A 27289-nucleotide genomic window follows, 5' to 3' on the forward strand; every position below is an offset into this window, starting at 1 on the left:
GCCCTCCCCGCCAGTGCTTGGTGCAGCCGCGGCCGCCGAGCCGAGCGGCGCCGCGCGGGGCCGAGTGGAGCCGAGCAGCAGCCGCGCCGCGTCGCCGGTTTAAGCGCAGTGCGGGGCCGCGGCCGGGGGCGGCGGTAGTGAGGCCAACGCTGCGCTCCAGCCCCCTTTTCCCTCCATGGTTTCTCTCCGCTCCCGCGAGTAACTTGGCTCCGGGGGCTCCGCTCGCCCGCCCGCTCGCACGCCGCACGGGACCGCGCTGCTGGCCGCTGCCGCGAGCAGACCCCCTCCGACGGCCCTCGCCGCGCAGGCCGGGACGCCTCTCCCCCCTCCGCCCCGCCGCGGAAAGTTAAGTTTGAAGAGGGGGGACGAGGGAAACATGGACATGAAGAGGAGGATCCACCTGGAGCTGAGGAACAGGACCCCAGCAGCTGTAAGCAGAGCCCCTTCGGGCGCCCGTGCCCCCCAATGACTTGCACGTAATGGTGGCCACCTGCGGGGCGCGGGCCGCGGGTTCGCTGGCCGCGGCGCGGCGCGGGGAAGGGCGCAGCTCGCGGGCTCGGACGGGGAAGGCGGGCGGGCGCGGAGGGGGGAGCGAGCGCGCGGGCATTAACTCTTTGGCGCCCGCCGGGGAAGGCAGCGGGTGGGGAAAAGCAAACTTGGAGCTGCTCGCTCGCCGCCCAGGTTCTCTCCCGGAGGGAGCGTGTGCGTGTGGCCGGCGGCGAGGGAGGGAGCGGGGGTTGTGTAACGCTGGGAGCCATGTTTGCAGCCTCCCGGGATGCGGGGCCGGGTGGAGGCCCGGCCTGCCGAAGAGCCTTGCCGCCAGCCCCGGCTGGGCCCGCTGCCCGCCAGGCCGGGCTCCTGCGCGACCCGGCTGGTGGGGAGCGGCGCGGGCTGGTCCTCGGGCCGGGCCTCGAGGGCTGCTCCGGCCGGGTAGAAGCAGGGCCGCAGGCGCGAAGGGGACTCGGTTCCTTTGAAGGCGCGGAGCCCCCTCGGGCGCCAGGGGCCTGGGCAGGCGCGGCCTGGCGCTCGGAGCGGGGGAGGGGCGAGTCCGGGCGGCGGAGGTGGCGCAACCGCCGCCCCTCCCGGGGCCAAGTTTGAAAAAAGGACGCGGTTCCCGCCATTTTTCAAGCCTAAAAATAAAACTTTCTTCGCCATTTGCCTCGCTCTCGGTACGCCCGCGGCCTCCCCCAGGCCAGTCTCCTCGGGCGGCGCTGAGCACCGTCGTGGCGGCGGCTCCGCCCTCCCCCTGCGGCGCGGGGTCGCAGCCCGCGGCCCCTGTCCGGGGAGGCTGGCCCCTCGGTGTGGGCGGGCGGCGGCTCCTCGCGCCAGCTCGGGCGCGCCACAGCGCCATGTTGGCGGGCGCCGTCTTCCTCCGCCGGTGAGCCGGCCCTGCCCGCCCGCTCGCGCCGCGGGCGCCCGGGCCGAGCCCTCGGGCCGCCCCCCGCCCCGCTGCGGCTGGGCTTCCACTGGCGGGAGCCGCGCGCTCGGCGGCCGCCGACTCATCCCCTCGCGGGCGCGCTGCCGACCCCCTCCCCCTTCTTAAAAGGGCAACGGCGGCCGCCGCCTCCACCGGCCCGGGGATCGGCGGCCTTCACCCCGCACGTGCTCGGTGCGGCCTGTGCGGCCGGCCGCGAGCCATTCGGCCGCGGAGCTCTTGCCACGGCGGCTCGGGCTCCTGGATCCTCTCCGCCGAGCTGGCGCGGCCGACCCCTCGGCGGTGAGTGGCGTTCTCCAGCCGAGGGGAGCCCGAGAGCCTCCGCCCGCCCGGGGCTGGCGGGCCGCGTCTCGCGCACGCAGGTGGCTGTGGTTAACAAGTGGCCGACTGGTGGGGCGGCCCGCCGGCGTGCTCGAGGCGCTGCAGCCGGGGCTGGGAGGTCGCGGGAGTCGGGTTCCACCGGCACGCGGTCCTTCCGTCCAGCAGCAGACATTTTGTGCCTGCCACGTGCTGGTGGGGTGAATGGTCGAACGTCCTCTGGCACAGCGAGGAGAGGTGTGCGCCCTCCCTGCGGCTTCATCCCAGACCCTTCCATGCACGTTAATCCAATATGGACTAAGGAAATTTAGCCAAAGTTCCCGGAAGGAAAATGCATGCGTGGGTCTGCAGATCGCTTTAAAATCTAGAATTTAAATAATCTTTGAAGTGTGCTTAAAGCTAGAGACCTCTACAGTGCTTGTATTCCCTTTGGGGACTAGAGGTGGCCTGCTCCCACTATGTGGTGTTTTTGTATATGTGAATGAATATATTGTTTAAAAGCGAACGTGTGTGTATGTGTAGGTGCTGATTTTTTTTTTTTTTTTTTTTTTCTCCAATTAAACCTTAGCTTTTGCCAAAAACAGGCCTGCGTCCTGTGACTGTTTAATAGAGATTTTAAAAGTCAGTTTATGGGTTATACTACACACCTTTGGAGAGCGCCAAAGCAACAAGTGGCTAGTGAATACTGCTTGGACGATACTGACTTCCAGAGCCCACTAGTTTATTAAATATGTGACTACCCACAGTGTGCTAGGACCTGGGAAACCATTGTGAACAAGACTGGAAATCACCCTGCCCTCTGGAAGCCTTAGACTCTGGGGGACACACTAATGCCCATGTACTTTGGCGGGTTCTTAGAGGGACCTTGGAAGAGTGCCTTGGGAGGCAGGCAAAATTTGAGGGTAGAAAGGAGTTCCCTAGGCACTTTTACAGGAATACTGAAACCTGTGGCAATTGGGAGAGCTGAAGACTTCTCCAGAAAATCTGTAGATTTTTGAAGAATTTGGGGGGCGGTTGGTACTGGGGATTGAACCCAGTCACTCTCTACCACTGACCTGTATCCCCAGCCCTTTTTTGTTTTGGGATGGGGATCTTGCTAATTTGCTGGAACTGGCCTGAAACTTGGAATCCTTTTGCTTCAGCCTCCTGAGTGGATGGGATTACAGGCATTATCCTTTAGGCAAATGAAAAGTTCCAAAATGACCCCTTTAAAATCAAATAGTCACATGGCACCTCATGTATGATGTGCTAGAACACAGTATTGTCAGCTGTTAGGAAGTTAGGCTTGGCTTCTGGACCCTTGCAGATTCTGGCTGGTCATTTGGAGAAACATGAAGATCCTACTCCAGTATGGAGGGTACTATTATAGTATGGACAGGATGCTCTGAAATATGGAAGTGTTTTCATGGTTGCCTGTAATGATTTCAAAGTCAAGTGAAATCTAACTGAGGGGGGTGAGTGGGGACTTGTTTACTTGATTACAAAAATGTCATGTTAAGACCAGGTGGACTTTGTGTATATGGCATTTTCATTTTAATTTTAGGACTTGAAGGAGACCCAGATAACACACGAGTTAACTTTCCCTTGATTTTGTTTTTTGCCAGGAGTGCACAAGACAGTAAGTTCAGGTCACATATTACTATGTCCCTGTTTCTTATAAACACGGGTATGCTCATTTCTCTGAGGGGAGCTCATATAATTAATTTTTTTTCTAACAAAACAGCTCTTATGTCAGTATGTTCTCATGGTGAGAAAAAATGGCCCAAGGTGATATTTTAAAATAATCTTCATAAGGAACGCTTAACCGTGTTAAAAAAAATATATAGGCAAGAAGAGGAAATATTTTTTGGTGCTGAGGGTCTAAATCCAAGGCCCATTCCCTAGGAAATGTTTTCTATAAAACAGTTCATTAAGAACAAATTGTTTGGACATAACTTTCCTATGTTTATATATGAATACATGACCAATGTAACTTTACATCATGTACAACCACAAGAATGGGAGATTATACTCTGTGTGATATGTCGAAATACACTCTGCTGTCACGTGTATTTTTAAAAGAACAAATAAAGAATAAGTCATAGTGCTAGAGCATGTATGTATATACCACAAAAATTGATAGTATTGTCAATAAGGTGAGAAGATATTGACATGGAATAGCAAGATGTAAACCACATTTAGCTGTGTTTCACACTTTGGAGTACCTGTTTTTGAAAGAGGTTCTTATCCTTCCATTATGTGAACAAGTCACTTATTTGTTATGAGCATCTATTAACCCTGCATCTCTGACGTCAGCTAGACTTTACATTTGCTGTTTAATTTTTTCAGTTAGAAAACCAAGTAGTTCCTTCCTGAGATTTAAAAATCTCTGCCCCTATGAAATTAATGGTGTGCTATATGCTGAACTGTGACTTGCCATAGGCTTCTAGTGAGTAGTCTTATTTGAGTTGGGGGTTTAGATTTTTCCTTAACCTGCATCTTCCTTTTTTGGCCCCCAACATCTTTCGTTGTGTACTACCATGCAGTTTTGAGCTCAATCAAGTATTCTAATTGGTTGTATAACAACTAATTGAACTTTTTTCCTTGTGTAACTAATACATCTTTGTTGAAGAAAAATTAGATACAAATACACCAAAAGATAGTAGATATAGATAAGCAAAAAGAAGAAAACAAATTGCACATGCCCATTCTACCATCTGTATTCATTTTGGTGTAGTCTACAGAATGTTTAATTTTTTTTCCAAATTTAGATCATATTATCAATGTATATACTGTCTTGTTGCCTCAAAAAAAGTACTGCAGTGAATATCTTTATCACTTTTTAATGTTTCACAACCTCTTTATTAATGTCTCAAAAGATCAAAATTTATCCCCTTAGGTTGCTTGCCAAATTTTTCTGCCAAATTGCTTTTCAGAATCCCTCCCTTTACATACCCACCAGGAGGATATGGGTGTTTCTTTCCCTGGAGACAACGGTCCTGCCACTGAAACACCAATGCGAATATGCTATATTGTCATTATGAAAACTTTTTTGGGGGTGGGGGCTCTGGTTATTGTACCCAGGGGCTCTCTACCACTGAGCTACAACCCCCACCCTTTTTAAATTTTTTGAGTCAGGGTCTCCCTAAGTTGCTGAGTTTGGCCTTGAACTTTCCATCATCCTCCCCAGTCACTGCCCAGGCGCGGGGATTACAGGCTTTACACCACCACCTCTCCCTGCTTGAAAACATTCTTTTAAAATAATAGGATAGAAAGTTTGAATATTGGTTAACTCAAAAGGATGGAAACTGGTAAGGGCTGCAGGAATTGCTTTTTCTTTATACGTTTTTGGATTCTTTTACTTAACTGTAATAATTGTGTATTTTCTAATTAGAGGAGAAGATAACTCAGTAGTATTTAATTCCTCCATATCTTCTTCTGTGACGGAAGCATAATGTAATTTAGAAGATCACCAGCCACTTAGTGAGACTGGTCTTTTTTCAGACCGTAGCTGAGGAAGTAGGAAATGAGGGCAGGTTGCACAGGATGAGAGGGAATGCCCATGCCAGTTGGGTGAGTGCTGCTCCTGGGGAGGCTGAGGCAGGAGGATCCCAAGTTGGAGACTGTCTGGCAACTTAGTGAGACCCTAATAATTTTTTTTTTTAAAGGGAACAGAGATGGGCTGGGGATATAGCTCAGTTGGTAGAGTACTTGCCTTGCAAACACGAGGCCCTGGGTTCAATCCCCAGCACTGCAAAAAAGTGGGGGGCAGACAGAGATGCAGCTCATGGTAGGTAGAACGCTTGCCTAGCATGTGGGAAGCTCTGAATTCAATCCCCAGAATTACAGAAACATTTTAATTTTTTGTGGTATAATGGATCGAACCCTGGGTCACTCTACCACTGAGGTAGTCCCCAGCCCTTTTTATTTTTTATTTTGATACAGGGTCTCCCTGAGTTGCTGAGGCTAGCCTCAAACTTGTGGTCCTCCTGCCTCAGACTCCCAAGTTGCTGAAATGACAGTTGGGCACCATTGTGCCAGCTGCAAAAATAATTTTTTGGAAGACTGTGACTACAATATAGTTGAGGTTTTTCAGTGAAAAAGTAATTATTACTAATAACTGTGGAAAGCAGAATTAAAGTAACATGGTTTGTGTTTAGTTTTTAAATTTCTACTGTAAATTGGTGTTTGAGAAAAAGCAAGTTTAATTGGAGAAGAAGAGATAAGAAGAATTTGGCCCCCAAATTAAACCGTCCTTTGAGCAGAATACCAGCTAAGAGCCTTGGACCAAATAGCTCCCTAACTTGTATGCATAGATGTACAAGTGCCTGCCCAACCCTTCCTCCTTAAATAATAGCCCTGAGAGAATTTGGGACACTATAAGGAGAAAGGTAGGCCCTTTTCTCCTTGGATTAGAACCTCTGGTTTATTCTGGATCTAGATTATGCCCCACCCTGTCTCCAGCACCCTCTTCCTTCCCTTGCAAGACAGTCTGAATCACTTTATACCCAAGAAAGAATGAGGGGAAGCTTAGCTGCTTTTGTGAGGACCCACTCTGAACCTCAGAGTTTGGTATAAAGATTATTTTAAATTGAAGACATTAGAGATTCAACAGATAAAGAAAGGAACCTACTTGGAGCTTATCTGACTTCAAACACTTCTGAGAAATAACAGCATAAATTTTCTCTTTGGGGTGCCTTCTCCCTGGGGAGACCAAGAGCAAGCTACAATGAAAACCCCTTTCTAGAGTAGTTTGTGACTCTAAAAAGAGACAGACACAGACCGCTCATACCTGTGTAGATGACATCATAAACTTTTTAATTTCTCTTTTGTTCCCTAAAAGTCGCATTCGCCTTTACTAAGGATTTCTCTTCCTTGTCTTTCCTCTCCTTAGCCAGGTAGATAAGCCCCCAGTTCTCGCCCCTCCGCGTTCTTCATCAGAGTGTGTAGTTGTGTTTGAATGCGTGGTGCATTCATAAGTGTGCCTTATATTCTGTACATTTGTCAGATTAATTTACTGAACATAAGGGTGTTTTTCTCCCTCCACCATAAATGCTGCTTCTCTGTTGCTGGAACAGAATCTGAGAGCAGAACTGTTTTTGCCAGCATTCTGTCTAAAACATCAGACAGACTCACAGGCTGCTGGTGGGGCTTCCAGGCCTGTTACCTTCAACGCAGCCCTAAACGAAGCCCTGCCCTGGTCTCTGCTTTATGCAGCACTTCCTGCTCTTCTCTGCTTATTCCCCAGTGGCTCATCAGCTTACTGCGCCTCTTGAGCTCTGCTCCGGGGGAGGTGCAGTTCTTTACATTCTTAGCCCCACTGAGAGAGTCAAGGCATTTACCACATAACTTCCTGCCCTACTCATCTCAGTAAATTCTGTTTTCTACTGGTGGAGAAAGAGATCTCACTTGTATATTGCCTGAATTTCTCACTCTCCCACTTTGAGACTGACTTGCACATCTGCACTCATTCTGGCCTTCTCTGTTTTCAAGGAGAAGTACAGCGTAGTGTCCAGCAGCATCGCGTTGTTAATGTGCATTTATTTATTTTTGGTACCAGGGATTGAATCCAAGGTCACGTAACCTCTGAACCGCATTCCCAGCCTTTTCTTGTATCTTATTCAGAGAGAGGGTCTTGCTCAGTTGCTTATTGCCTTAGTAAGTTGCTGAGGCTGGCTTTGAACTCCGTGATCCTGCTCTGTCTCAGGCATGTGCCACTGCGCCCAGCTAATGCAGGGTTTTTTTTTTTTTTTTTTTTTTTTTTTTTTAAACTTGTAGCTGAACAATTTTTATGTTTATTGCCTATGTATATATTTTTTTAATGGAAGAGAAATTTGCAATAAGTGTTAGGGCTGGGGATGTAGCTCAGTTGGTAGTACTTACCTCCAGTGCATAATGCCCTGGGTTCACTCCCCAGCACCACAAAAAAGTTTTAAAAGAGGGGTTGACATTTTTAAATAAAGAGCTCTTAAGAACACATACCCAAATGCTTATATTCTTTTACCTGTTGATGGATTCTGAAGGGAAAAATCCCAAATAGAGAAGGAATTTTATGTAAAAAGATGGCAGGGAAGGTTGGAAGATGATTTATGGTATATTCATACACAGATTTCTTTCATCAGCAAAATATTTGCAGTTTTATTTTTGTGGTACTAGGGGATTAAAACCAGGGTTCACACATGGCTACACAAGAACTTCACCACAGAGCTAGCTACATCGCCTGCCCATTTTTTTATTTTGGCACAGGGCTTAAGTTGCTGAGACTGGCCTTGAACTTGTGATCCTCCTACATCAGCTTCCTGAGTTACTGGGATTATAGGCATAGGTCACCATGCCTGGCTGTAAAGTTATTTTAAAGTACTCCAAGTTATATGATTTTGAATGCACAAAAACTAAAGTAAATATGTATGTGAATGTATTAATGGTAGCATTAATGGGTAGCTTTTGGTGGGGGCAGTGCTGAGGATGGAGGAACTTGGGACCTTGCACATAGAAAGCAGTTGCTCTACACCCCAGCCCAGAGTGACTTTTTAAAAAATTGTACTTTTTGAATAAATTGAAAGTTCATTGTTGAAATTAAGTTATATGGAAAAGTCTTTTCATGTTTTACTTTTCCTATACTGTAGGCATTATTACTGAGAGTTCTTGTATGCATATAAATAAAAATGATGTTTCATACATTTTAATCATGTTATACATGTATTTTATACATTGTTTATCTGAGCATGTGTTCAGAAAATGAGTCCCATTTTGATGAGTATTTTGTTTCCTAATTTTTTTCACCTTTTTTTTTTTTTTTAACCTAGTGACTTCTTGTGCCATATTTTAGTCCTTTGGAGCTACTATAATAAAATGCCTTAGATTGGGTATCTTGTAAATGATAGAAATTTTATTGCTTACAGTTCTGGAGTCTGGGAAATTTATGATCTAGGCACATGGGATTCAGTGTCTAGAGAGGGCTTGTTCTCTTCTTCAAAGATAGTGCCTCTTAGCTGGGCACTGTGGCACATGCCTCTAATCACAGGGCTTCAGGAGGCTGAGGCAGGAGGATTGTGAGTTCAAAGCCAGCCTTAGCAATTTAGTGAGCCCTACGCAGCTTAATGAGACCCTGTCTCAAAACAAATAATGAAAAGGGCTGGGGATGTGGCTCAGTGGCTAAGCACCTGTGGGTTCAATCCTGGTGCAAAAAAAAAAAAAAAAAAAAAGCCCTTTTTTTTGTTATGCAAGAAACAGGGACAGGTGTGCACTCCATTCAGCCTCTTTAATAAGGTCACTAAATCCCATTAATGAGACAGAGCTCTCTGTTTTCATCACTTCCCAAAGACCCCACCACTTAATTCTATAACTTTGGGAATTTTAGGTTTCAACATGAATTTATCCAAACTACATTTGTGTTATAGACTTTTCCAGGTGTTTGAAACTTCTGTGTTAGCTTTGGAGTAACACTCCTGACAGGGTCTCACTAAGTTGCTCAGGGCAACCTCCAACTTGGTGATCCTCCTGTCTCATGCTCCAGTAGCTGGGATTATGGACATGTGTCTTCACACCTGGCTGTCCCCCACAATACATAGATAGTACAAATGAATAAACAGGTCCCTGACATTTTGCCCAGTCCCTTTCCCCAGCAGTTATTTCTGAACATTTCTGTGCTATGCTATGACAGCTTCATGAGGTATAGGTATTATTATCTATAGAAAACTAAGTTACAGAGAGGTTAAGTGACTTGCGCAGAATCACACAGCTTCTAAGGGGCAGAACCAGGATTTGACTCGAGGTATTTATCTCCAGAACCCAGCTCTGGTCACAGTTGACCTTGAGTTTTTAGATGTGCTAATTCCTTGTCAAAGGATAGAAGAATGCAAAGGTATCAAAAGTGGAAGGAAGGAAAGGAAGAAGTAAAAGGTACAATAGGCCTGAGCGCATCCTGAAGTCAAGACTTAAGAAGAGAAAAGTAGTCACGGTATAAAGAGGTGGCAAGGCATTTATGATAATGTGGGAATTGCTGACTCTGAATCTCTTTCCTTTATAAATGAGTGGAATGGAGTGCTTGTACAAAGCATAACAAAAGAATAAGTACTCCATAATTGATAGCAATTAATAGACTAGAGTAGCAGCCTTAGATTTTGTATGGGAAGATAGACATTGTTCCTTGCTCCTCTTCTCTTTAGATTCTCAGCATCTCTCTTCCATGTGCATGCTCATTTAATGCTATTAAACATGGTAGATTCACGCAAGAATGCCTTTGTGGGGCAGTTAAAACTGTAATTTGCATCACTGTAAGTAGACCAAAGGGTGTTAAAGTTGCAAGTTTCCGAGTCAGCCCTAGAGCAAGAATAGCAATAGGGATTATCGGGGTACATTTGGAATTCTGAGAAAAGGAGAATTTAAGGCCTGGAAAAAGGAAACTGATGTAACAAAGTTCTCTACCTGAGAAAGGTAGATCTTCCTCACTTGTAAGCCAGATGGTTCTTTACTTTGAATTCAGGACTTTTCTATCTTAATGTCTTCCAGCACCGAGATAGTGTTGGTAAAGAGTAGTAAGTCCAGAGTTTGAAATGTGCTAATGAAGAAACCTTTAGCCGCAGCTTGTTAGGGATCTTGATAGGAGCAGTAAAGCTCTCCTCTTTCCCTTGTGGTCGGGCCAGGCCAAAAGGAAGACATTCCCTCTGCACTTGGACTTGGAAAAAGCCCTCCTTGAGCATCAGACTTGAGAAAAAAGACATGCTTTCTTTGAGAACTGGAATTTCTGTTTGTAAAAAATGGAGAGTAAGTCAATATACCATGGAATAACTTTCCATCTTTGAACCTATTAGTATATTGCTAATGACGATCTAAGGGTTTTTTCATTCATTTGTAACTGTGATCTTGGTCTAAATAAAACACTGCTCTTAAATACTTTTTTTTTTTTTTTTCTGTATTGGGAATTGAACCAGGGGCACTTAGCCACTGACACTGAGCCACTTAGACATGGTTCACTAAGTTGCTTAGGGTCTACCTGAGTTGGCAATCTTCCCTGCCTCCTCCTCCCAAGTTCCTGGGATTACAGGCATATATGGGTGTTTTTGAGGGTATTATGGTTGGAGTTGTTCTTTGTTATTTTTTATATGATCTTGAAAGCTTGTCCCTCTCCCCCTTTTGTCATTCACAGGTTCGAGAACTTGTCTTGGACAATTGCAAATCAAATGATGGAAAAATCGAGGGCTTAACTGCTGAATTTGTGAACTTAGAGTTCCTCAGTTTAATAAACATAGGCTTGATTTCAGTTTCAAATCTCCCCAAGCTACCTAAATTGAAAAAGGTAAGTATTTTTTCTTTAAGTAAAAGAGAACTGACCTAGGAAGGGGAAACTGTATGATTTTGCCTGTAAGGAAGCAGTGCAGCAGAAAGCACTTGGCCTTTGGGGCCGGGATCGATGGGTGATCTCCTACAGGTTCCTTCATCTCCCAGGCTCAGTTTCTTTAGTTGGAATCTGGGATACCATTTGAACTTGCAGAATTGCAGTGATATTTGGAAGTCATCCATGTTGGATGTTTAATAGTACTTATAAAGAATTATTTTTTAAGTGATTTATTGTTGAGTTTTTTATAATGTAAACTAGGTTTTGTTCTAGTATACTCCAGTTCAAGAACCACAGAGCCTCCATTCTTGGTGTTCTGTGTTGATTAAGGGTGAGCTTAAGTCAAAACTTGCAGGTTTATAGTCCATGGTAATTCAGCCCATTACGTGATTCTTCGTGACTAGGAGGTTTGAAGTGTGTTGATTAGCAGGAATCATTTCCCTATCCTAGTTGATGGCCCATTCATTGTTTGTACTCTACCAATCCGCTTGTCTACTCCCCTCCAGTTCTTCCCCCTTAACTTATAAGCATAGCAACAGGCCCAGAAAGGGACAGCAATTTGCTTAAAGCTTCCCACAAGTGATTAGTGTTGGAGCCAAAATTAGAACCCATTCCTCCTAACCTAGAACCCGTTCCATTAATAGGAAAAGATGTATGGTTATATAAAGTTCTGCAGAATTCACCACTGTTCTAGTATTCACTTTGTTAAAGAACTTTTGTTGAATTTTTATTTTAAACAAAAGCACACACGAAAGAAGTTTTATAGGAGGCCGAGGCAGGAGGATGGCAAATTCAAAACCAGCCTCAACAACTTAGTGGGGCCTGGAGTAACTTGGCAAGACCCTGCTCAAAGATTAAAAAGTGCCAGGGATGTGGCTCAGTGGTAAAGCATCCCTGGGCTCAATTCCTGGAACCAGAAAAAAAGAAGGAAAGAAAGAAAGAAATTTTAAAATCATTTTTAGGTAAAGGACACATAAGCTATTTGGGTTGTTGTTTTCGTTGTTAAATACATGAATTTAAAACACTAGAAGTGTGCACCCCAGCCCCATCTTATTTGCCTTGCTTGTTAGATGTTAGGTCATACACGTTCAGTCTTGTGATTTCTAGGTGACCTATGAGAAAGAATTTCTCCTTCTAAGTATCTACTGCAGAGATTCAAGTATGATCCTGTTGCATTTGCATGGGTTATCAAGAACACCAGAAACTCAGCCTGCTTAAACTTTTGTTTAGCATAACCTTGATGCAAGCAGAGCCTTAGTGTTTTATATTCTGTTCTGTTTTCTTAGCACCCTGGTAAGTTTTCCTGAGTTACTTTGGTCTGTGTATTTTCAGGTATATTAGAAAGTCAACCTACCAGTAATTATTTATACAGGGGCTTTATCAACTCTTTCTGAAATTTTTAAATATTAGTCACTTGTGGAAAATGAGTAGATCTCTTACTTAAAGACAGTTTGAATGTTCTCTCATAGCTAGTAGACACCCCACAGAACAGACTATTATAACAGGAAACAAGTACTAAAGTAAATTATGTCAGATTTCCTAGATTTACATTTATTTCATTTCAAAATTAATACACTAGTAAATGCTGTGGTAGATGGCCTTGTCGTCCTACTCCATAAGATGTTCATGTTGGAAAGATGTGACTAGTACATGAATGTGATGTTCTAACCACATGTCCTAAACACAGACCAAGAAAAGTGATTTGGTTTTTATTTTGCTTTCTTAAAGTCAATAAAGCTCACAATTGTATTTATTACAGACATATGTAATATGAGAGAGAGAGAGAGAGACGTACACATTGGGGATCAAACTCAGGGCCTCATGCCTATTAGTCAAGTGCTCTACATTGAACTACATCTTCAACCTTTTTTTGGATTTTATTTTGAGAAAGGGTCTTGTTAACTTGCCCAGGCTGACCTTGAGCTTGCTATCCTCCTGGCTCAAACTCTCCCAAAAAGCTGAAATATCAGGCATGTATCACTATGCCCAGCTGGACTACTATTTTTAGATCCCAGACCATAGTTGATTTTTAAAAGTTCTCTATACTGCATGATGTATGTATTCCATTGCATGCCGAAGACTTCCTTACATGAAGTTTTCATATGTAGCACACCAGTACAGTAGCATAGTGGGGAGGGCATGGATTCTTAGGAAGCTGGCCTGCCTGACTTTAAATCATGGGGCCACCATTGTAATAGCTGTGTGATTTTTTTTTTTTTTTTTTTTTTTTTTTTAGGCCAGTTACATTTTTATGGTTAATTTTCCCTATCTATAATTGGTGGTAGTAATTCTATCTACTGTTTAGGGTTGTTGTGAGATCAGATGAGTTAATGTATTTCTAGTGCTTTGAAGAGTACCTAGCACCTACATGTACTATGTATGGAAAATAGAGAATTGGAACTAGTTTTGTGCCCCAGTCTTTTCATCTGCAAAAGGAAGATCTTGAATGATGTTCTCCTCAGTACTTTCCAGACTCCAGTTGCTTGTACTCTTAAGATGCTAATCCTCCTTGGTGGATTCTTACTCTTTCGTGGGCACACCACTTGCATGTGATGCTTGACCTGCAGCTGAGAAATGAGAGTAGGTTCTTATAAAGGCTAGTGCCAGGGTTATGCAAGGTTATGCAAGAACTGGCCTCAAGGGAACTGGTTCATAAACCCAAGGCTTTCGCCCCGCTACCTTTCTTTTTCTTCTTGGTGTTGGGAATTGAACCTAGGGCCTCAAGCATGGTAAACACACACTGTACCAATGAGCTACGCCCCAGGCCTCCGCCTCACTCTTTCCTAAGATCTTGGAGCTTTTCTTTTTTTCCCCTTTGTGGTGCTGGCAATTGAATGACTGAGCTAATTCCCTAGCGTTGTTTTGAGACAGTGTGTCACTAAATTGCTGAAGCTGGCCTCAAACTTAGGATCCTCCTGCCTCAGCCTCCTGAGTAGCGAGTGGCATGTGCCAGCCTAGCATCTTGAACGTCTTTATGGGCTCATTTCTGGGGCCTGTCCCGGTGTTTTCCATAATGTGGTTAGTATTGTCCAGAACCATGTTGTTTCAAATAGGCATTGCAAACTTTCCTTGGCACACAAAATAAACTGCTCAGAATGCACAGACCATTACTCTTTCTAACAGGTGTAGAGTATTACAGCTTACAGAATTCTAATTTGTTTCCACCTGCTTTTTAGGCTAGAGCATGTATTCACTGATGTTAGAGGTCAGTTCTTAAGCACACTGTTTGTTATTAGTAGCTTATGAAGAAAACAGCATTTCTTACCTAGTCCAACACCAAATGTTGCTGGGATCTGGACTTATTTGGACTTAAACAAGATGAATAAATATGCCTTAATAGAAATAAGGGTTATTTGTTCTTGACGAATGGGGTGTGGTGCCATGCACCTGTAATCCCAGTTACTCAGGAGGCTGAGGCAGGTGAATCAAAGTTTGAGGCCAGTCTCAGCAACTTAATGAGACCCTGTCTTGAAAACAAAAAGGACTAAAGATGTAGCTTAGTGCTTACCTAACATTTAAAAGCCCTGGGTTCAACCCCCAGCACCATGCTGCCCACCCAGCTGTCCCTGCTACCCCCTCCCCCCCCCGGCCCCCCCTCCCCCAAAAATACCTTAATGATGTGGGGCTTTTTGTTCTGTTTTTTTTTTTTTTTTGTATCAGGGATTGAAACCAGTGGCACTTAACCACTGAGCCACATTCCCAGCTGAGACTGGTTTTGAACTTGCAGTCTTCATGCCTCAGACTCCCAAGTCACTGGGATTACAGGCATGCGTCACCATGCCTGGCTTTGATGTATACTTGTGTGTGCTGTTTGCATTTTCTTTTACAGCTTGAGCTCAGTGACAATAGAATCTTTGGAGGTCTGGATATGTTAGCAGAAAAACTTCCAAATCTCACACATCTAAATTTAAGTGGAAATAAACTGAAAGACATCAGCACCTTGGAACCTTTGGTAAGTAATTGAGAATTTGGAAACTGGGAATTACTAGTCATTTTCATTTTCATATTTATAGTGGGGGAAATGATCGGGAAGAATAATTAATCAAGAAAGTGATGGCATTTTATTTTCTGTAGGATCCCAGTTTTAAAAATCAGAGCTAATTAAGAGTATCCTATGTGGGTTTTATTTTTGTCCTTTTACAAAATCATACTTAGAAGCCTCAAACATGTTTCTTAATATTTTCTCCCAGACTGGCCAAGTTATAATATTATTATATTATGCTTATTATAATAGAAAATAATTAACACTGAGTGGCAGTCTAATTATAGATTTAAACAATTAAGGGCAAACAAGTTTTTAGATCTTCTACTTCTTGATTTTGTGCTATACTGGATCTCTGTTGCCTAAAGTTTTGCGTGGAAACCCTGAGGTCTTCCTTAGTCTTATAGATGGGGATTAAGTTATGGAAAGCTGAGTTTAAGTGCCACATGGGTTATTGAATTGCTGTGTGACCTTGGGCAGATGACCTCTCTCTGGTCCCAGTTTCCTCATTGGTGAAGCAGGGAAGATAGTAATCCCTGCCTTCCTTAGAGGCTGGAGGGATTATGGGTTTATTTCATTTTTTTTGTTTGGAAAACTGTCTAGTTGCAAACTCAGTCTGTGTTGGAGGTTGTGAGGGGCAGCCCCATAGCTGTGCTCTGCCAGCAGGTCAGAGATCTTTCAGGATCCAGAAGAATGAAGCCAAGAGAATAAGACATTGTCTTTTTTTTTCTGATAGAATATTTTTAAGTATGTGAATTTAATATAATTTGTAAGGAATGCTTTATTGATATTTTAGGACAAGACCTTTAAATTGTGGCTTCTTTTAATGGAGCTATTTTAGTGCCACAGTTATAGGGTCTTTCCCCTCCCAATCAATAATTAAGACTGCTGCAAAACAGATTTAATTACCTTTTACTGAATCCCTTAATTTTTACATTTCATTACATAGGATGTATTTTAGAGCTTATATTTCTCATAAATGTTGACAGCCTATTTCTTACCCTTATTCTGCAAATTTTGCCCTTTTTTGTTAGATATGTCCAGACACTCTTATTCCCTTGTTTTTACTAGTTGTTTTTTTTCCCTCCAAAGCAACTACCATTGTTAAACAGATGTTTATTGAATTTCACTGTGTCCAAGGACATTAACATTTGTCCATTGAATCTTTGTGTAACCCAGAGAAGTAGGAATGTCCTTTAGAGAAGAAAAAACTGAGCTTAGAGAGATTAAATAATTCCTAGGTGTAAATGGCAGGGGCACGATTCAAATCTAGGTTCACTGGACATGGTATTGCCCTTGGCACCTGCTGCTCTTTCTACCTTTAAGTTTATTCCATACCCAGATGGGTTGGGGATTCCGACAGGAGCACTAAATTAAGTGCTCCTCAGTGAAATGGGCTACCCTGAGCTTTTGGTTATTGATGAATGATGGACTTCTCAATTCTGGCTCACTGTGAGTGTAGGAACAGCCCCTCCCCCTCTTTCAGCAGAGTACCAGGCAGTACCTCTTCATGCTAGATGACTGGCTGCTGCCTCATTCTCATGGCAACCTGAGTCCTCCGATTATCAGGAGCCTGTGTCAGTGTTCCAGCACACAGATGCAGAGCGGAAGCAAATATTGTGTGGGAGTTATTTGCTTGAGTGTTCTGATCTGGTCTGGAATGTATGAGAGCTTTGTGAAAGTGGCTATGATAGTCTCAGTCACCCAGAACAGTGAAGGATGAGAAAGATCTGCTATGCCCGTACCATGTACTGGACTGGGATGCATGTATTAGTAATTGTCAAAAAGCATTCTGCTGAGTAGACAGAAATAGCCTGGCTCTTGTTTTACATTGAGAGAGCTAAGTCTTGGATGAGGCTGAATCTCTTGTCCAGAGTCACATGCTCTATGACAGAACCATGGTGTTCTATAACAGAACTATTTGGAAAAAACCAAATACTTGGTTCCTACTATACTTGGTATTCAGATTCTTGGGGGTGCTAGGCTGGTCTCCTGAGGTTCTAACTTGTAAAGCCAATCTGTGGAACAACTGAAGCGGGGAGATGTTGGGTTCATTTGGCTTCTGCAGGTGTTCTTCAGTGGGGAAAACACCATCCTCATCCTCATTAACCACATACATTGTGAACACTACGTTGAGCCCAGTTCTTAACAGTCATTGCAATGATTGTGAATGCCTCTGCTTGCTACAGGGACATTAATCGAGAGACAAAGAAGGCATCAATTCAAACGTCCTTGGACACCTTTTTTAAGAGACCTGGGCCATCCAAACCATCCCCCAAAGCCCTTCTAAATTCTAAGAAGGCAAGCAAAATTATTGTTAATAAAATGTTTACTGTTTATTATGGCTAGCCTGTTAGCTTAGGTCAAATTTCTAGTATGGTAGAGTTGTGATTTTTTTTTTTTTTTTTTTTTTTTTTTTAAAGCAATATTTACACATTACATTGGGATCCTGATAATTTGTGTATTTTGTCCGCGTTGGGCCTTAAAGCACAATTTTGCTACTTTTAAACAATTCTAGCTAGAGTTCTATAGTTATTTGGGATTTATTGTTTACTTGCTTTTGTTGCATTTTTCTAGCATACTTTTTGGCATGTCCAGATTATTTGATGACAGGTGCTTTGCCAGGAATAGTCAAAAATCTCGAAACAAGAGCCTTGGTGACCCTTTGTATGAAATAGTCAACAAAGCTAAAAGAGTTTGAACATTGTAAAGCATTAGATCAATATCAAGAGGATGTATGTGTTTTTATGTACCCATTCCTAGGAAATAATTTTGAGATGTAAATGGCTCATTCCTTTAAAGAATTTTTATAATAAACCTCTTCGGGAAAGCTGCCTAAATTTATTTATGGTTGTCTCTTAGTTGATGTAGAGTCACACTGGAAGAAGAGAAAGCTGGTGTATGCTGGTTATTTTCTGGGGTGGCTTTGTAGCAGTTTTTCCCTCTGGCAAGAAGTCATACCTGGCTTCTGGAGGTCAGGGCCTGCCCAGCGTGAAACCTAATCTGCAAGCTACTCAATACAAAAGCAGCTCTCCTGAGGACTAGAAAAGCCAGGGATAGCTTTCTTAAGATAGCAGGGCTAGCTTATATAAGCACATTATTTAATCCATAAACTCTGAAATCGTTGTACCTTTGTATTTGAGGGGTACACCGCTTGCCCGTGGCTGTAACCCTGCTCTGTGTCCTCCCTGGCTTTTAGTTCTTAAGGCCTCTCCAAGACTACGCCCGCATGGGAGTGTCTTCCTGATCAGGGACATCAAAATCCTTGGTGTTCGGGTCAGCAGCTCTGTCCTCTGAGGGGCCGGACAGTCAGTATAGGAGGCTTTGTGGACTGCATAGTCTCTGTCACACTGCTCACCTCTGCCATTGTAGCACAGAAGGAGCCATGCATAATTCATGAACAAATGTGGCTGCATTCCAAGGAAACTTTATTTTACAAAAACAGGTGGTGAGCCAGAATTGGCTGGTGATCTGTGGTTTGCTAACCCTGCTCCAGAGCGGATTTTCAAATCATTTTGTATCTCCCCAGAAATAATCACAAGGATTCCTCAAATCCTGAAGGACAAGGTTTTGTTTTTGTCTGCATTACTTCCCAGGTCCTTGTGAATGTTGTACTAGCTTTTCCAAAGAAAGCATCAGTGTCTTTTAAGTACCAACTTTTTTAGTTTATTTCATGCAGATATCCTCTTAATGTTTGTTTGAGGCTTTTTTAGTGTAAGTTTCTTAGAGAATACCAAGCCTTTTCTCTTGACTCAGAACATTAAAAGTTTATGTTTATGAAACTATACAGTTAAATGCACTGCAGGCTTATTGCCCTGTTATGGAAGCACGGGACTGGGTACCACGATACATTTTTGCATTTGCTTTTTATGTGCTGCTCCCTCTTCTCTCACTTAGGAGGGTTTGCTGTCACTTTCTATTGCTGTCTCCTGACTTGCCTATAATAGCCTTCAATCTCTTAATTCACCCTTAATTGAAATTTAACAGACCTGGGATTGAAACACTTGTGCAATGTTATAATATAACACATGAAGACTAAGTAAGATGCATGGGATATTTTTCTTACTCACTTTGGCCACTCAGAAAAACTTTCCTTGGGCCAAATTTTTAGATCTTTGCTGTTTTAGATAGATGAAATGGATGGTTCCAAAAAAATGTAAAGTACTGCAGCAAAATTTCAAGGTATGGCAAAATCAAGAATTTACATCAGAAAAGTCTGATTATTGTGTCAGTCTTTCCCCCAGAACTTTTAAAGAAGAAAGGTATAATGTTTCTCTGTATTTCTGAAATTTGAACTCCTCAATTCCCTTCCTTTTCCTCCCACCCTGTATTAACCCGTCTTCCCTGACAATTCTGCTTTGCTAAACCTCATATGTCACATCTCTGTCCCCAAGTAGAATTTAAGCACTTTGAGATTGAGGACTTTGTTATACAAATCTCTGAATGTTTCCCTGTGCTAAGGTTTGAACTAAGTGTATATTTCTTTAGACTAAAGGCTGCCAGAAAAAGACAGTTCTGAGAAAATAGTTGTAGGAAAGGAGGGATTGAGCCTAGTATGCTAATATAAAGGCACGGGGCTTGATAATTTTTTTCTTGTGTAGAAGACTGAGTGGGTAGCAGCCAATTGAAAACCTAGAATTTTGCCTCTTCAGGTAAAGTTTAGGAGTTGTGTTTTTTGATCCTATCCTTCAGAAAAAGTTGGATTGTCTGAAAAGCCTGGATCTATTTAACTGTGAGGTCACTAATCTGAATGACTACCGAGAGAGTGTGTTCAGGCTCCTGCCCCAGCTGACCTACCTGGATGGCTACGATCGAGAAGATGGGGAAGCCCCTGACTCAGATGCGGAGGTGGATGGTGTGGATGAAGAGGAGGAGGATGAAGGTAAGTGGGTTCTGCATCTGGTGACCCTGACTTCTGCCTTTGAAAGGTCCAGATGAAAGCTACTGAATGTTGCAACTGTTGAGGAAAATTATTTATATCTATGCATGTGGGCATGCCATGACATTTGAAGCTTGGATCTCTTTTTTTTGTTTTGTTTTTGCATGGAGGGTGCACAAGGGATTGAACTCAGGGGCACTCGACCACTGAGCCACATCCTCAGCTCTATTTTGTAATTTATTTAGAGACAGGGTCTCACTGAGTTGCTCAGCACCTTGGTTTTGCTGAGGCTGGCTTTGAACTTGAGATCTTCCTGCCTCATCCTCCTGAGCTGCTGGGATTACAGGCATGCACCACCACACCCAGCTCGGACCTCCTTTTTAATTTTTTGTTGTAGATGGACAGAATACTTTTATTTATTTATCTTAATGTGGTGCTGCTGAGGATTGAACCCAGTGCCTCACACATGCTAGGCAAGACTCTGACACAGCTACAACCCCAACTCCTTGGACCTCTTTTTAACTTAAAAAACTTTTAGGACATTGAAGACTTAAAATGACTCAAAATAAAAATGGTTTGTTAGCAAATGGTCTTTTTAAATTTGGAGCCTAGAGATTGTTGACTGCGCCACAAAACTCCCTGATACACTTGTAGTGTACCTCAAGAATCAGTCTCCTTTCTCCATGCCTTCCTCCTGGCTGTCACCTTGGTTACTGTCTGTCTGTCCTTACAAGCTCAGCTTTGTTAGCACCTGCTGAAAGTATTCCTTGACCTACAAGCTAGGTGAGCTTCCTTTGTGCCTGAGACCTCCTCCTGATGACCTCACAGGCTTGCCAGTAGGTAGTATTGTCTTCCTGTTGTGCACCAGCACCTTCTGGAACAGAGACTGTCTTTTCTCCTTTCCTACAGAAGCTGGCGCTAGGTGGGTATTCCATGCCTGTATGTTATAGCCAAATAAAAATAAAATAGCTTTCTTCCCTTTGATACACTGATTGGAGTTTAAGAAGATAATGATTTTAACGTACCCTATGGTAAATCCCACTTTTCATTAATAAGGAAAATAATCTGTGGTCATAATGTAGAATTAAAGCATACTTTGAATATTTTTGGCATCATAGTTTTTTACATTCTAAGTATCTTTAAGAATCTTTTTACATATTTTCTACCCAAAATACCCTCCTGATGAGCTTGTTTTCCTCGTACTCAGACTTGTTGACTCAGAGTTACTCTCAAGAGTAAAAGAAGAGGTAGAGGGATTTGTTTTCACATCAGTCAGCATGAAGAAAATTTGGTCTCAGAATTCTGGTGTTGCTGGAGTTCACACTACTGTTACATTTTGAAGCATTAAAAAAAATACATGTCTTCTTTAAAAATCACAAAGTAGCTGGCACAGTGGCTCATACCTATAATCCCAGTGGCTCAGGAAGCTGAAGCAGGAGGAGCATAAGTTCAAAGCCAGCCTCAGCAACTTAGCAAGACCCTGTTTCAAAATTTAAAAAATAAATAAATAAAAAGGGCTGGGGATGTGGCTCAGAGGTAAAGCACCCCTGGGTTCAGTACCCAATACACCCCCATCCCCAGGGCCGCCGATTCACAAGACAGAAATGGTTAATAAAATGGAGGAGGAGCAGGAGGAAAAACATCAGTGGGTGCCAGTATGGTATAGGATCTGGAAGCATTTTTATAGTTTTGTTTTATAATAGATTGAGACAGGCGAAAGTTAATGGCATACAAGGTGGTAAATGGGTAGAGTAGGACATTTTGCCTAGTTTCAAATGTTTATGTCCTTTCACTGCAGAATTTTCAGTTACTTCTAAAACATTGATGTTTCTTGTTATCTGAGTTTACCTTAAAACTGGTGGGCCGGTCACACATGCAGGTGCTTGTAAAGGAAACTCAGAGTGGAGGTTAATTCCTGAAAGCAAAGATCACTGAGGCTGCAAGTTTCAGAGACGATGGTAGGGCACTGAGGACTGAATTCAGGGCCTCGAGTGTGCTGCTAATAAGGACATGCTCTCCCACCGAGCTGCAGCCCTCACCAAGCAGCAAATACCTTCTTTGTGCCAGACATTGTGGAAATAGTGATTCCAAAGCCAAAAGACATGATTGCCATCCACTTGGATCTTCCTGCCTGCTGAGGAGAATTTTAAAATTGATCATTGACAAATAATAGTTACAAGTGAGCTGTGATAGAGAAGCTCCAGGGAGAGCCTGTAGCCTGGTGTTCAGAGGTCTGACCAGTCTGCGGGAGGAAGTGATGGAACTGAGACGTGGAGGTTGGTCAGAGTCAGGCAAGCAGGGAAGAAAGGGCAGAGCGTGCAGGAGGCAGGGAGGAGCTGCTGCTCTCCTAGAGGTCAGCACAGAGGGGGCAGAGGTACAGGTGACCAGGTTACCCTGTAAACAGGAGACAGGACAGCAAGTGGTTCCTGATTGGAAAGGCTGGCTCTGAGGTATCATTACCCAAGAGGAGATTGCTTTAAAATACAAAAATTGTTTTTATAGTAGGAAATTGTAGATATTAGCTGGGCATGGTGATACACACCTATCCCAGCTACTTGGGAGCTGAGGCAGGAAGATAACAAGTTTGAGGCCAACCTGGGCAACTTAGCAAGGCCCTGTCTCAAAAAGGGTTAGGATGTAGCTTAGTGGAGAACACTCCTAGATTCCATCCCCGTGTTCCTAATGCTCAGCTTTAGCAGTGATTGGTTGTATCTGCCGTTGTCTTACAAACGCATGCCCCAACCCGTGTCCCCCTCCTGTGTTCTATAGCAAATCCTAGACCTATCGTTTCCATCAGAATTGTATATATCAGTTCACCAGGACTTTGAGCCTTTCGACTTGGACCAAAAGACTAAACTGTACCTCCTGGCGGACAGATGGTAACTGCAAGCCTTTTTGGACATTGGTACAATGAACAAATGCTGGGCTACACTGGCATCCTGTGGGCCACCCTGTGGTGCCCATGTGTCTTTACAGGTGCACCCGTGGAGCAGCAAGGGTATCTGATTAACTCTGTTTTGGACTATTTTCAGAAGGAGAAGATGAGGAAGATGAGGAGGACGAGGACGGTGAGGAGGAAGAGTTTGATGAAGAAGAAGACGAAGACGAAGATGAAGATGTAGAAGGAGAAGACGATGAAGATGAAGTCAGTGGAGAGGTCAGTTCATGCACCTATTTCCTGCCCTGCTTTCTGTTTGTAGTGAGGGCAAATGTGTGGGTTAAGAAGAAAGACCAGGAAAAGGCCTCCTGAATAAACTAATAATGTGATTAATTCAGCTCTTGTCCCTCTTTAAATACTAAGTGAAATGCCTACTGATTGCTAGTTAGGCATGGTGTTTGACCCTACAGGGTAAGTTTTGGCCCTTTGACTGAAAAGGGTCGAGTATTCAGTAGAGTAGAAAAATGAATCTGAGAATTCATGGTATATGGTTTCCTTTGTCATATTGCTGGAAGTGTGTTTCCCAAGTCTAAACGCCATACTCGGTCTGATTGTGTCAGCGTGGTGTGTGCCTGCTGTGTTAAGAGTCAGGGTGCTGAGTGAAGCAAGAGTGTGGTCCTGCCCTGAAAGAGCAGGTGGTCTACTGTGTGGGATGCCCAGTAATGCAGTGTCCCCAAGGACCTGGTAGAAGGATAGGACAAAAGAGTGGCTCAGCTGTGACCTTCAAGGAAGTTTGAAAATAGGCAGAGAACATGAGTTGTCCCAGTAAGCATGCTCTTGTGAAAGGAGAGCATTCTATGATGACTTCAGACCTTGGAGCAAGCGTCATGTAAGAATGGGAGTGTTGGTGTGGCTGGGACGGAGGCAGCTCGGTGGTAGAGCACTTGCCTGGCATGTGAGCCCTGCTCTCGTCCCTGGCCCAAAACCTGCTTTGAAATCAAGATTTTAAAACCATTTCTTGAATTTTATGTTTTAAGTTATATACTAATGAAAACCTTTCTGGCAAAGAAACTGCTTATTTCTGACTACTAGTTGTTTTTCAGAAAAGAGTTTTAAATTAAATTAAGCTTATTAAGGAAAATCAACAGCTCTCAGTACAGCAAAGCAGATTTCATCTGGGATGGTTTTCCCTGGGATGTACTGTGTTTATCGCAGTCTCATCAGTTTGTCAATCTAATAATGTCACACTGTTTACCATACTTTAGGAAGAAGAATTTGGGCATGATGGAGAGGTAGATGAAGATGAAGAGGATGAGGATGAGGATGAGGATGAAGGTGGGTTCAAGCATGCATTTTGGTCCTCAACTAAAAATTAGATGAAAACATCCTTTTAAACATTTTCAGACACCATTATTTGGTTTACTGCCAAGCGTAAGATTTTTCTGTGTGGGGAGTTCTTCCATTAAAAAAGGCTTATTTAAATTGGATCATAATTTTTCAGGATGTGTAATTAGCACCTTTTCAGTTTTGTCATTGTTCCTCCTTTCCCCACCACAACCAAGACGAGTGAGGTGGCGGTTACTTATTTAATACTGATCTAAAGTACAGGCTCTCAGCCAGACACAGTGGCGCACACCTGTAATTCCAGATACTGGGAGGCTGAGGCAGAAAATCACAAGTTCAAGGCCAGCCTCAGCAACTGGTTAAAAGTTCAAATTTTTTGAAGAGTGGGGATCTAACTCAGTGACAGAGCACCCTTGGCTTCAGTCCCCAGTACTCCTGGGAGAAAGAAGAGGGGAGGAAGGAAAAGTGGCTGAGGTCTCAGCCAGGTTGTTGCTGTGCTTTCCATTTGTTCAGACTTGCTCAGCACCCTCTCTATGCCAAGCATTGGACTAAACTGAACACTAAGTATGACATTGGGTAGGACCTGCTCCCTGCCTTCAAGGAGCTTTTAGGGACATGATTTAAATAGATTTAATTTCATTAAATTAGCCATGAATTTTTATTAGTTGATAAACCAGGACTCCATATATCTCCGTCTCTGGTATCCTAAGATTTACTTTTATTTACTTTTGAGGCACAATTTCGCCGCTTTGCTCAGGTGGGCCCTGACTCTTGGCTGAAGAGATCCTTGTGTCTCAGGCTCCTGAGTAACTGGGACTAGAGGTGTGTGAAACAGTTGAGCGCGCTCCTGTGATTCCAGTGACTCGGGAGATGGAGGCAAGAGAATTCCGAGTTTGAGGGAAGCCTGGGCAATCTGGTGAGAGCTTGTCTCAAAATAAAACTTAAAGGACTAGAGGTACAGCTCAGTGGACGAGCACCCCTCGGTTCAATCTCCAAAACTGGAAAATAAAAAAACAAATACTCGGAAGAAAACAATTTAAGGTTGAAAAAACTAGGTTAGCTTTGCTGTGTGGTTGAGGTGCTGCTGTGCATTTTGCCCATGTTGGTTCCATAGTCGCTAAATTTCCTTTTAATTAATGCCTTTTAATCAATAATGTGTGAATGCGGTCAAGTTTACATTTTTTTAGTCTTCCAACAAAAAATTGCCTCCATTAGCAGCATCCTAGGGAAATGCCTTTCCAATGATCGGTCTCAAAGTCAATTTTTGTTATTGTACAGAGGAGGAAGAAAGCGGGAAAGGTGAAAAGAGGAAGAGAGAAACAGATGATGAAGGAGAAGATGATTAAGACCCCAGATAAACTGCAAAAACAGAACTGTTCAGTATTGGTTGGACTGCTCATGGATTTGATAGCTGTTTAAAAAAAAAGGTAGCTGTGATACGAACCCCAGGACACCCACCCCCACAGAGCCAAAGAATAGTTCCTGTGACATTCCACCTCCTCCTCTTAGTCCCTCTTGGTATCCACCACCAAGCTGGGGACTTTGCCCCAACAAAATTGTATGTGTCGTTAGGTTTTTTGTGTAAGACTCTTGCTGTAGCGTGGATAGCTGTGATTGGTGAGTCAACTGTCCGTGGCTACCAGTCACACCAAGATTGTAACAGCATTTTTACTTTCTGTACAACAAAAAAGCTTTGTAAATAAAATCTTAACATTTTGGGTCTGTTTTTTTTTTTTTTTTTTTTTTTTTTTTTTTTTTTTTTTTTTTTTTTAATGCTCTTCTTTTTAATGACTCCCCCCTCCCCCAAAGTTAGGTCATTTTGTGTGTGACAACTGCCTGGGGAAAAAAAAAAAAGTATTTTTAAGACTTTAAGTGAAATAAAAACATTACTCTTTGGTAAAGCCTAGTTGTATGCTTACATTTTTAAATCTGGCTATAATTGTAAGCTCGTGTTAAAACACTAAAGAGCAGGGTAATTTTTGACATTGTTCAATGAGTGGTTGTTATGGGAAAGTTCACAAGTGTATATAGGGTCTTTGAGCATCTAATCCTCGTTCTTGTTGACCGCAGGAGTACAAGAGATAGCCTTTAAAAATAAAAATAAAAAACCGGTCAGGGGCCAGGTGTGTAGCTCAGTGATAGAGCACTTACCTAGTACATGCAAGGCCCAGAATTCAGTTCCCAACCCTAGGGTGGGGAATGTTTGGAATTGAATGCTCTGGGGCCCCTGAAATAATGTTAGATTTGAGTAATACATGAATTAAAAAAGGATGATGTAAAGAAAAAAGCCTTCACCAGAGTCCTGAGAGATCTGGATTCTAGTTACGTCTCTCCCACTCGTTTCTGTATGACCTTGTGTTGGCCTCTGGGTTCCTTCCCACTCTAAAATTGAAGGGGTGGGACCAAATGGCTTCTACAGTCTTTTGCAGCACTGAGGTTCTGTGACCCTCACTGACAGGAAAGTCTGGAGGACAAAGTGGCTTCACACCAAGGCTGTGACACAGATGGTTTGACTGACAGGTGAACAGAGCATGGTTTGTTTCCAAGACAGGCGTGCCGAGGAGGCACAGCATGCCGAAAGCCTCTCCCAGGAATGGACGTGGCTGCCCAAGGTCAGCGAGGCTTTGCCAGAAGTGGAAATTCTCTTGCCAATAGAGGGAACTCGGGGGAGAGGAGGTAGTTTGTTGTCTACATCCTGTGGTGGTTCAACCAGTTAGTGAAACTAGATGTATGACTGCAGTGTCACTCATAGTGTTTTATAGTGGAAAATTTGAGAGTTAAAGTTAAGTAAACCATAGCTGTCTGTGTTTACTGGAATGTGTGTGAAGACAGTGTGAAAGATTACAATCTCATTTGAATTTATAATTAAAAAAGGTGACATAGTCTTCATGGAGTCCCCAAATTTTGTACTTGTAAAATTCACATATCTCCCATGTGTTTTAAAAACGTTTAATTTTTGCAAAAGAAATTGAACTTGTTTTCTGGTTTAACCTATATGACTCTTCTCAACCTTGAGGCCTCACTGGCCACTTGGCAAACCTTCAGTGTGTTATAAAATGATTTTTTTTTTTCTGTAGCCCAGGTGCCTCCAAGTTTTGCATTTGTTGTCAAATATCAAACACAGTAAGTCTGGATGA

At 43.2% G+C, this 27289-nt stretch overlaps 1 protein-coding gene across 2 annotated transcripts; it reads left to right on the forward strand.

The window, feature by feature from the left end:
* ANP32B (acidic nuclear phosphoprotein 32 family member B) lies at positions 1 to 25617 on the forward strand. 2 transcript variants are annotated; one of them, XM_079113399.1, is made up of 7 exons: positions 1 to 430; positions 10881 to 11030; positions 14899 to 15021; positions 19744 to 19933; positions 22963 to 23087; positions 24074 to 24143; positions 25431 to 25617. In XM_079113399.1, exons 1-7 carry the CDS (start codon positions 377 to 379, stop codon positions 25496 to 25498), a joined length of 780 nt encoding a protein of 259 aa, XP_078969525.1. In that variant the 5' UTR covers positions 1 to 376; the 3' UTR covers positions 25499 to 25617. The 2 variants fall into 2 exon arrangements, with proteins under 2 accessions (XP_078969525.1, XP_078969526.1); XM_079113400.1 differs by lacking the exon at positions 1 to 430 and adding an exon at positions 1810 to 1990.
* Positions 25618 to 27289: the final 1672 nt, after the last annotated feature.

The sequence above is a fragment of the Sciurus vulgaris genome, assembly GCF_902686455.1.
Source record: "Sciurus vulgaris genome assembly, chromosome: 15".
In the NCBI taxonomy this organism is placed as follows: Eukaryota; Metazoa; Chordata; class Mammalia; order Rodentia; family Sciuridae; genus Sciurus; species Sciurus vulgaris.

What these genes read in the sequence shown, in the direction of transcription:
- ANP32B (XM_079113399.1), top strand. Translation starts at nt 377, where the DNA reads ATGGACATGAAGAGGAGGATCCACCTGGAGCTGAGGAACAGGACCCCA. An exon ending in AGCTACCTAAATTGAAAAAG is followed by an intron (nt 11,031 to 14,898) that starts GTAAGTATTTTT and finishes TTTCTTTTACAG; the next exon opens with CTTGAGCTCAGTGACAATAG. An exon ending in TGAAGAGGAGGAGGATGAAG is followed by an intron (nt 19,934 to 22,962) that starts GTAAGTGGGTTC and finishes GACTATTTTCAG; the next exon opens with AAGGAGAAGATGAGGAAGAT.